Source organism: Alligator sinensis, unplaced genomic scaffold (genome assembly GCF_000455745.1).
Source record: "Alligator sinensis unplaced genomic scaffold, ASM45574v1 scaffold458_1, whole genome shotgun sequence".
NCBI classification, from domain to species: Eukaryota; Metazoa; Chordata; order Crocodylia; family Alligatoridae; genus Alligator; species Alligator sinensis.
In genome coordinates, this window is record NW_005841944.1 from 591,920 (window position 1) to 603,513 (window position 11,594).

The following is an 11,594-nucleotide window of genomic DNA, read 5'->3' on the forward strand; positions in this document are numbered from 1 at the left end:
GGCAGCATGCTCTCGCTCGGCGTCTCGCAGATGGTGCTCGGCTGCCTCATCGTGGCCGTCAGCTTCGCCGCCCTGGCGCTCACCACCTCGGCCCGCGTCCGCCACTCCTGCCCCTTCTGGGCCGGCTTCTCGGTGAGCAAGCGAGGGAGAGAGGGAGGGAGGAGGAGGAGGGTGCCCGGCGGGCCCTTGGCAGCAGGGGGAGGCTGGGCGGCAGGAGCGGAGCGCAGCGCCTCGGGCGAAGGGCAGTGCGCAAGTGCCCATCCTCCCGAAGGGCAGGGACGGAGTGCGCACCCCCGTGCGGCGCGGCAGGAGTCGCTTGCGTCTGTCCCCTGGCTGGCTCCTCTGAGGAGGCAGCCCCCAGCCTTCAGGGTGCCCTTATGGCAGCTCCCTGAGGTGGAGGCGACCCTCAGTGCCAGGGCTGGCGCAAGACTGCACTGCCCTCGGCTGCTGTGTGTCTCGGTGTTCAGACCTGCGGGAAGGGCCGGGAGGGCGGGGGAGTCTGAGAAGAACTTCTTGTCAAGGGGGGAAGCAGGCTCTTGCCAAAGCTTTGCTGCTGTATTTTGGAACAAGAGGACTCAGGGTTTTGTTTTTAAACAGCAGGTTTCCTGTCTCGAAGTGCAGCAGTAATGGCATTTCTCCCTTTCCTCCTTCATCCTCTCAATCCCCCCCACCCTTTCTCTTGGGTTGCATGGATTCAGGTTAGAGATGATGTGCTGTGGGGCCATCCAAAGGTCTGGTTTCATATTGAGATAAAAAGGGAAGCTTCAAGTTCTGTTTAAACACCTTGTGCAAGAAACTGATTGATCAGTTCACTGAAACCCCTGACTAAACATTTAGTGTTGGTTGGATACTGCACAGGTTCCCTGTTATTCCTTCTGTCAAAACATTCAGTTTGTATACCACTCCTCTGGGATCATTTGACTTCTAACCTAAAGAACTCTGGTCTTCAGAGCTCACTGGATCCATATTTATTTGCTGCTGTTTCTCGAGGTCTTGGCACAGGTTTATGCTTGAATGCAAACATAACTACCAGACAGGTTGTGCTGGAGGTAATAAAATGAGATTAGAACAGCAGGAACAGATTTTAATGTACGCACTCAAGACACAAACCCTCACAGTTGCAGAAAACATCTACGCTGCTCCACTGAGGAATGTGAACTACTTTTGCCCTTGCGTTGCTGTTGCTTTGCTGAGTGTGTCTGTTTCAGGGAAGTTCACTAAAACATAATGCTAACAAAAGAGAAGCCTACAGATCTCTGAAGTAGATAAGATCTAAGAAAGTGGTTCATTCATCCTAAATGTTTAGTTCATAATATTTTATGCAAGCAGGTGTCTACATGTGATTTCTGCTGACTATGTTTCTTTTTCCTTATGTTGTACCATACTAGGATTTAAAAAAAATAGTTGATTCTTTTTTGGGGTGGGGTCTGGGTTGATGGCCTCTGTCTGCACTGATTATTTGCATTTCTAATATTAAAACATGTCTGTGTAAGTTCTTTTTAATAAAGAGCAAAGTAGGAATAGTGAATCAGTGAAGGGCACTAAGATCACTAAGCAGCCCCTGTAAACTACTGGCAAGAACCTTTATTTAATTTTAAAAGATTATGCATTTCAAGAGTGTTGTCCTATTCCCTCGTCTCCCCTCAACAAATACTTTTCAGTCTACCAGAGTGTCTCTAACCTTATTTGTCCAAAAAACAAAGTGGTATTCAGTTGACTTGAGGTCCAGCCATTCTAAATATCTAACAGGAGGGGCACATTTTCAAAAATCATTGCTGATCATGTTTACACACAACACAAATGATTTAGCTAATGTGGTTTGTTTTTGTGTTTGGAATCAGTCTAGAGTAGATCCTTGGCAAGGCAGGAAAAGCTCTGCATTCTACAGCACTTTAAAGACTTTTCTGAATTTTTTTTAGCATTGTTTAGTATTTAAGCCTGTAGTTTAAAAAAAAAATCATCATTTTGTAATGTCACTATGGTTCCGTAATGAGCACATGGCTGAATTCACAATTGAATCTAAAACTATAATATTGCAAGCAGTGGAAGTGTGACCATTCATAATGATGAGATATCAATTTCAAATCTGAAATCTGACTACTTACATACTAATATGCTGTTAAGATAAGACAGCTGTAGCAGGTTTGGGTACTTAGTCTGGCAAACTAAGGAGAAACAGGCTGGTTGGTTGTGCATTCAAGCAAATAACACTTTCCAAATAATGTAATTTGTAATTAAAGTCTTGTCTTTTGTATAGCACTAAGGTACCATTTCAATTAATACAAAGTTTAGACAGCTGCATCAGCAGCAAAAGGGGGGGGGGGCAGCAACTTTCAGCAGAAGCCAGTGGCAGCTTCGGTGGTGGCCAGTCTCAGGGGGGGCACATGCCACCCTGTGCTCCCACTGTGTGTCGCCTATGTCTCATGTGGTTAATAGTATACTAACCTCTCCAGGGAAGCCTCTTCACTAACCTTAATAGGGTACAGACGCTTGCGTGTACAGATGACTGTAAGAGCAACACTATTGGGAGTCTTGTACTCCTGGTGGGGTCACCCATGGTGGTAAGGTCAAAGGTGAGGTATCAGATGAAGAGCAGTCCAACATAACATAAAGACCTCAATGGTGGAGCAGGCGGATGAAGAAGGCATGCTTCTCAATGGCTGTGAAGGCGGATGAAGATTGCAGTGAAAGAGTAACTCCACTTGTCTTGGATCTTCTTGCCACTGGACACAGGTTTCTCTTCCACCAAAATCCAGGTGGTTGCTGTTGTGCAACGGGCTCCTCACATAAAATGAGTCACGCAGGCTTCCCTTACTTGATCCAACGACGAATACCTGTAACCTCTTCTTTTCCAACCTTTTACTTGACCTGTGGTAGTGATCATCCTCCACTGTGAGGGATCGCTGATGCTGAGTATACTCGAGGCGAGAATTCTTAAGAGTGATATCTTTTCTTGGACCAACTGTATGGCTGGTATAGACATAGGAAAGCTTTTGGGCATCACAGTACCCTTCCTCAGGCCTTAATAGTAGTCTAGTATTATGACATTACTATAGGTTTTAAGGGAGAGTGCCAGGTCAGTTATCTGTTGTTAGATGTGTGTTTTGAAACTTTACTAATTACTGGCTTGGAGTATTGCTGCTGCTTGGAAATCCATTAATATTGGAGAGTTTATGTTTATTATATATTTGGCAAATTTATGGCTGAAAGTTAAAAAGTTATTGGATAATCGAGCAGTTTTCTAATCTGGTTAATTTTAAAGAACTCTGGGCCTGTAAATTAGTCACAGTAGCAACCTTATCTAAAACACTTCATAGTATTTATAGCATCTTTAACCAATTGGATGCAGCATCACAATTGGAAAACCTTTTTGCCAAAGAGGCTATTTGCTTATTTGCTTGCCTCTTGAGTATATGCTTAGAGAAGCAACTAAGTGAAGATGTGTGTGAGAGAGAGAAATAACTCAACTATCATTTCAACCTTCATTTATAACCAGAATCAGTTACAAATATTCACTGCCAGTAGACAGTTTTTTTCTACAAGAAGTAAGGTAATTACTTCTGTAGCCTTTAGCAATCTTTACCTCATGATCAAACACTTTTTAGAGTTTTTCTTGGACTGCTTTTGAATTGGTGTGAGTGTTAATGGAACTGATCAACAAGGGATATGACTTATACCTGGGCAAATATTTCTCGGATCCATTACATGTGGGCATCCCCAAGCAAACCTGTGATTAAAATATATATATATAATATATATTGCTTCTTCACTTAAAGTTACAGTTACTTACCTGAAAATAAAATGCATGTTATTTCTGAGAAACATCTTGCTGGTCATGGAGGGATACTTTGTTGGAATTATCCAGGGAATAGTTGTTTCCTCAGGGGATGAGTAGTTTAGGAATACATATTAATAATATACATTTGAAATAATTGTTCTGTAAGATTTGGTCCAGAAATGTTGCAGTGGGGCTGTGGTGGTAGTGTTATTGCCATTCTCCTGTTGCCAAGTTTTGGGACCTGTGGGGAACCCAGTGGGCAGGATAACATGACTTGGCATGCATGGTTGGGCTGACATACAGGGTTCTGGACTGACTCCTTGTCACTTGTCCAACCCATGGGGCCAGAAGTTTGATTAACGAGCCAAAACAAAGTGAAGAGAGCAAGACTTACTAAGTATCTTATAGATGGGTTAGAAAATTGCCTCTTGGAACACTTCACTGGAGCCTGATAGATCAGTTGCTGTAATAGAGGAACACGGGGCTGGACAAGGCCTACCAGTCCCCCGTGTTTGCAGACTGAAAGGGCCCAGTCTGCAAGAACATCCACTTCATTCTCTCTCACAACACCACTGCCCCAAAGCACCATCATAATATAGCCAGGAATTTGTGCCATGGATAAGGAATAGGGAGGTAAAAGTCTTACTGATGCTTGGGCTGCTGCAGTGGTGCAACAGCAGGGAATGTATTGGAATCAACTGAGCATATTTTATTCTAGGAAGAGGGCAACACCCTCTGTTCTGGATGAACATAAAAACTAATGCTCCTTGCTAGCCTGGCCTTGGAGAAATGATACTTCCTGTCTCCAAATCTGGCGATTACCTTAGTTTGACCTTGAGCATGTAAGCAAGACCTACCAGCTAGCTACCTGTGAACATACTGAGTTAGACTAATGGTCCATGTAGCTCAGTAGCCTGTCTCCAGCAGTGACAGAAGTGGATGCAAAGGGAGAGCATTGACTCAGATATCTCTAGAGTGATCTATCCCTTATTCAGGACCCTTCCTGGCATCCACTGTTTGTTGGTTTAGAGATGCCGGAGGAAATGTCTCCAACCATTCTGTTCAACAGCCATTAATACATTCATCGTTAAGGACCACTGTAATTTATGCCAAAAGTGCACTGCACGGGCACAACTCTAATCTTGCAGTTTCCCCCATGTGTTCTCCCACCACTCATTGGTGGAGGGGCCCTGCCACTCGCTCCTGATCAGCAATGAGGCAAAAATTGTAGTTTTAAATATACCATGGTTTTTGTTTCTCACTATTGGTTGGCAGAGGGGCCCTGGGGGCCCCACTTCTTGCTGCTGACTGAATGGGAGGCAGAAACCGTGGCATATTTTAACACTGTGGTTTTCATCTCCTGGCCATCAGGAGCAAGTGGCGAGTGTTGGGCCAGTGGGGCCCTCCACCAATCAGTGGCCAGAGGAGATGAAGGAAACTGCAAGATTAAAGGAGCCACCATGCAGTGCACTTCGGGTGTGAATTCCAGAGGTCCCAATTTACCATCCATGAATTTACCTAGTTCCTTTCTGAACGTGGCTATGCTGCCTGCCTCCATCACCTCCTGTGGCAATGAAGTCCACAAGTTAACTACGTGTTGCATAAAAAAGTACTTTCTCTTGTTAGTTTTTAACTTGTCACCCAACTAATTTCAGTGGGTATGCCCAAGTTATGGTTTTCTGTGACTTGGTGAATAACTCCCTGTTCACTTGGTCCATACCCTTCATGATTTTGTAGACCTCTCTCTGATCTCACCCCTCAGCCTTCTCCTTTCCAAACAGAAGATTCCTAGCCTTTTTAGTTTTTTGTAGTATGTTCCAGGTCCCTAATCATTTTAGTTAACCGTCTCTGTACCTTTTCTAATTCTGTTACATCCTTTTTGAGATGTGGGAACCCATTATTCAAGATACGGGTGTGCGATGGATTTGTAAAATGGCATGATGATGTTCTCTGCTTTGTTTTCAATACCCTTCTTAATGATGCCCAACATTTTATTGGCTTTTTTGGTCACTGCTGCACACAGAACTGACTTTTTAGAGAATTGTCTACAGTGATACCAGAGTCTCTTTTCTGGGTCCTAACAGTTGCTTTAGAACCCATCATTGTTTAAGTATAGTTGAGGTTATTTTTTGGTGGCTGCATTACCTTGAGTTTGTCAACTTTGAAGTTAATCTGCCATTTTTTTGCCCACTCGGTTAGCTTGGTGATGCTGTTCTACAGCTTCTCTCTGCCAGCATGGGACTTGACTACCCCAAATAATTTGGTATCATTTGCACCTATGGAGATTTCACTGCACACCCCCGTCATAGGCATCAACTACACAAAGAGCTTCCTTTCCTCCCCTTCATGGGGATGTTAAATACTCAACCCTGCAGATCACATGCTATACACTATCCTTAGAAAATTATCTATGATTCAGTGAGAGGAAAGGTTCTGGGGTGTCTTCAGTTTTAGAATCACTTTAAGCATTTGAACCAAACAGAGTATATGTAAGGAATAAGATATAAGAGTTTCTTTGACATTTTTTGCCCAGAGTTCAAACCTAATTTCTATGTTATATGAAATAGGTCAGAAGAGGCAACATGATTTTATTTTTCATAAATAGTGTGAGAGGGTCTGAGGGCATAAGGTTGCCTGGATTGTATAGAAAAGTAGTTACAATCCTTTATCAGAAAATCCTTGAACGATCTTCATAATTTGTGAGCAATATGTTTGAATTGCGACCTGTTTCATGAAGAAGTGCGGGAACTGCATCTTCACGTCTTTCATCTGAGTAAGATGGATATTAACAGTAGTAATTTTTAGGGGTGCACCGAGAGAGATTTTGGAGGCCGATACCGATAGCCAATATTTAAAGAGGCATATCAGCTGATACCGATCCGATACAGCTGCCATCAGGTGGGAAGTCCTACGTGGTGGAAGGGAAACGGTGTGGGGGTAGGTGGGCAGATCAATGCCCCCTGCCATGAGGAAGGGGGCAGGGGCAGGCACTGCTCAGTCGCGGTAGGAGAGGGGGAGGCGCCCAGGACAGAGGTGTGGCTTGTGGGTTGTGGGTAGCTCCCTCTGCTGCTTGCACCCCAGGGTTTGGGAGGCATGTGTCCCTGGATTTATGCGGTGCGAGGCAGGCTGCCGCTGCAGGGTGGAGCCAGAGCAGCTGGCGCTTTGAAGGGCTTTTCTTGACAGGGGCTGGGTTCAGAGCAGCCACCAGAAGTGCTGGGAGGGGCTGCAGCCACTCTGAATTTCACTGCAGCTCTGCTCCCAGCCATGCACCTCAGCACCGGCTTTTCCCGGCACTTGGGTAGAGGCAAGGCATTCAGCCAGGGCTGTGCCAAGCAGTGGCACAGGGCTGGGAGCAGAGCTGTGGTGAAATTTGGGGTGGCTGCAGCCCCTCAAAGTGCTGCCAGAGCCTGCTCTGAGCCAGCCCCCGGCAAGAAAAGCCCCACGGAGCGTTGGCTCCGGCTCCACCCTGCAGCTGCAGCCCCAGTGCCTGCCCCTGCCCCTGCTCCCGCCCCCTCTCTCACTGCAGGGGGCATTGATCTTTCCCCCCCCGCCATGCCCCTTCTTTCCCCTGCTCCCCTTCTGACTTAACAGCTGAAGGCAGCTCTCCACACTGCCGACTTTGCTCCATGCTGCACTGTGGCTGCATGCAGCATGGGCATTTATTGGCTAAATTATCAGCCCCATAAGGCCGATATCTGATATAGACAATTTTCTTCATATTGGTACCAATCCGATATTGGACTGATGTATTTGCTGCACCTCTAGTAATTTTGTTTTAGCAGTATAGCAATAGTCTCGCTCCTATTTTTGTGCCAGATCTTTTAGAGCATCTTTGGGTCTCTAGCTTTGCAAAAGTGCATATTACAAATGATTGTCTGTATCTCTGTATTTATTTATTGTGTCAGGAAAGCTCTGTAAGGTTGAACCTCATTAATTCTCTCAGCAGGGTAAAAGTGAATACTTTTTCACACAAATAACAGGAACATAAGGATCTCTTTATCCATCTACTAACATGAAGAACTTGGTACTAGCTCTGTGATGATCAAGGTGGAATGTCTCAAAACTGGCTACTCCAGTAAACCACTAAAAGATGAACATGTAAAAAATATATATTGACATCCATGAGAGACTTTAGAAGGCCTTGGGTAGCCGTTATCCATTCCCAGTTTGTCTAACGTGGTTTGATGATAATTTTATTTATTTGGCATGACTGGTGCATATGGTGCTTTGTAACTGGCCAACAAACCCAGTTTGGTTGCTGCTTTGAACTGTTCTGACAACACAGTAGCTGTAATAGCTCCTTAAGGTTTATAGCCACTTTATCTTACCAGAGAGAACTAGTGAATCTGGCTCATGTATCTGTCCCAGAAGGTTTATAATGTATATTAGGTTACATTATTTTAATAATTTATTTAACCTCTAGTTGCTAAGCATGTTTTAACTATGATAAAAACATTAATGGGCCTGACAAAGTGCAGTCTGCTCTCAATATTTGTTTCTTGAAATTGTTTAGAAATAAACAATTGAAAAGATACAATTTATGTGGGGTTTTTTCCCCTTGATCCCAACATTCTTAGAAAATTATCTGTCTACTAGGTTGGTCTCATCTCTCAGATGATAAAGCATTAAGAAATTTACCAGATCATTTTTTTCAGATTTCTTTTGATATAGTCTTTATTTTTTCTAGTCTAGGCTTCTCAAGTTATATTTATAGCTTTAGTAATTCTAGTAAAAAAATGCTCAAATTGAAGGTCATAATATTTTTTTTGCGTGCGTGTGTGTGTGTGTGTGTGTGTGTGTGTGTACACACACACACACACACACACACACACACACACACACACGAGGGTTGTTTTCTTTATAGAACAACTCCATAATTTATCTAAAACATACTGGGTACTTGTACACAATGGGGATTAATAGAGTCTGCTGGAGCATGGTAATTACCATGCTCCAGCAGACTCCAGCCTCACGTGCATCAGCTTTCTGCATCTCGTGTATCAGCGTCCCCACGCTGAAAAATGGCAGTGGGGGTACACTTGAACTAAAGCTCATTGAACGAGCTTTAGTTCAAATGCCCCTGCTGCCATTTTTAAGTACAGGGGCACAGATGCATGAAATGCTGTAGTGCGTTAATTAGAGTGGCTCTTGGAGCCTCTCTAATTAAAGTGCTACCCCCTCGCCTTCAGATCATGTGTAAAAGTGCCCAATTATCTTAATTCTCTTAGAATGTCTTTGTCCATACCTCACTTCTTTTTTTTTAAAAAGCAGATAAAGTATACTAATTTAAATAAATATAATCCAGACAGTAAGAATCATGAAGATTTATTATTTATTGAAAGAACCTGTGCTACTGCTATACCATTCAAATGGGCAATGAGTAATACATGTGTAAGGGAGACAGCAGACATGGATTATACAAAAACATCCCTCCCCTGTGCAGTGTTGGGCAAGATGTAAAATAAATGGAAAAAACCGTGTTTGTCTCCTTTTAGAAAAATATTAAGAAATGTATAGAGCTGATTTCAGGAGTACTCTGCATATTCTTTAGTATTTTTATAAAACATAGTTAAATCCAGAAGTGGATGGATTACTGGAGAGGAAGGTCCTCCCCTCCATGTAGTTAACTTTAAAGAGCTTCTATTTGTCCCTCATACTGAATTGGTTAGCATATTCACGCAAATAGTCATAGTACAAGTGAATGGGGGATTATAAGAAATATAGTCTAAAGCAATGCTTCTCAGACTTTTTTTTTTGCAGACCACTTGAAAATTGCTGAGGGCCCTGGTGGACCACTTAAACTTTTTTTTGTTCTACAAATCAAAGCACACAACTCATATTTTAATATCAGTAGTCTTACCTTACGAGTACAGATATTCTTGATTGTTCCGCAACCTTTCTGCAGACCACCTGAATGGAACTCGTGGATCACAGTTTGAGAACCTCTGGTCTAAAGGGTTTGCAGATAATTACAAGTTGTACTCTTCTTCTCCATTATAACAGCAGAATATTTCCCTCCTTCATTGCTCTTTCCCATTTGGCTTTATTCTTATTGCTTGGGCAGTCATTTGAAGCGAGGGAGTCACTAGGGGTGATGGTATTAATAGCCTAGAAGAATGGGGTAGAACTGCGTTTAGCTATCTGGAGAAAAGCTGACACTGCAGAGAGCTGGCTCTTGCAAATATATAGGTTGCAGTGGAACAAAGAAATTTAGCTAACTGTTGTTGTTGAGTACTTTTTTGTTTTAATTTGATCTAATTGACCTTTTTTTTTTCTTGTTTTAACTGAATTTGCCAAATCTGTGAACCGTTCCTCTAAAAGTTGTTTCTCATGTTCATGTCTGTCACATTTCTAGGATCTAAATATACATTTTGTTTGTAAATATCTTTTTCAAGGGTATGTCTGTGGAACCCACCATAGGCATACATGCACCAGGTTGATCTTCAAAATGTTCTGCAGATCATGACACCTACTTATAAGCACCTGTTGCTTCCTTTCTGTGAACTGATTATCAATCATCTGGGTCCTACTTCTCTGTTCCGGTGTCTCCTTGCCACATAGACATGTCCATGTCACAGAGTTAGCATTGACTCCAACCTCAAGAGATGAGGCTCAGGGAGTGCTTTATTTTAGGTTTATTTATTCAGAGACATCCATATGTACTAATACAGACTGTGCCTTACATATTTCCTTGTTGTATATGTTGGGAGGATACAGCCCAACATTTCTGAGTACCACAGGAACATGCCTGTTCTACTTCCAGGATAGGAGGTAGCTGATGGTCTCTTAGGACATGTTTGTACTTAATTGTTCACCTGTCCATACCTTAACCCTATTTTCATTGTACTTGGCTAAAAGAAAAAAGAGTTCATTTGAAATGTAAGTAAGGGTGTTCACGCCGCAGTTTGTTAGTTTAACAAAATCAGTTTTAAATTCCTACTGTAGTGAAGTTAGTTAAACTTTTATGTAAATAAGCTGGTAGGGTGTATATGTGTATTTAATGTAGTTAGAAGATCAGAAAGCCCTCTTAAAATACACACCAGCTCACATGGCTTGAAATGTGTTCATCGGCATCTTTGTGAACTTTTAAATCATGCAGAGGTAACTTGATTGAGCTGACACAACTTAGGAAAAATATCAGTCAAGACAGACCTTATGGTAGTAGGAATGCTGAATATGTTCCTGTGTGTCACCCTTAACAGATGTCTTCCAAAGAGTGCTTATCAGCTTACTTGAATCCAGGGGGAGGCTTTTTCCCCCACCAGTCAACGTGCAAGAAAAAAACCCTTGTCTTAGATTTATGTACAAGTGTGGGGAGGAGGGGAAGCTGCAACTTGCCCCCTGCAGCCTTTGCTTCCTGCAAGGGGAGAGGCAGGTGTCAGGGGGTGCAGGCATGGGAGAGACAGAATGGGTGGGGGGGGCAATTGGTGGGGTGGGGTGGGGTACAGTCACTGAGGGGGGGCAGGGAAGGCACCAGGGCAGGCAGGCAGTTGGTGGCAAGTGGTGGGGGGGAACTGTGGCAAGGGAGAGATGGAGAGCCAAGGACTATAGAATACAGGGTGTCATAGTGATCCCTGTTATGCTACATGTAAGTGTACAGTCACTATACATGGCTTTAGGAAACTTCCCGGAGCAAGGAAGTTGCTCTTGGAAAGAAGCTTCTTCCACTACAAACTGCATAGTGATTTTCCCCATCATGAATGTAATGCCTCTCTGTGGCATCAGAAAAACTAAGTGCCAGAACAGGTGGGGGAGTGCATTCTCTGCCTCCCTAGAGGCCATAACATAGCAAGGGTTCCTGGAGGGACAGAGTCTA

At 43.3% G+C, this 11,594-nt stretch overlaps 1 protein-coding gene across 1 annotated transcript in view; it reads left to right on the forward strand.

Moving 5' to 3' along the window:
- The first annotated feature begins 6 nt into the window (after nt 1–6).
- Nucleotides 7–11,594, forward strand: part of FAM189A1 (family with sequence similarity 189 member A1) — a 458,052-nt gene continuing 446,464 nt past the window's right edge. Inside the window, exon 1 of the mRNA XM_025199459.1 lies at nt 7–132. Within this exon, the coding sequence (XP_025055244.1) occupies nt 7–132 (126 nt within the window). The remainder of the gene's footprint in view (nt 133–11,594) is intronic.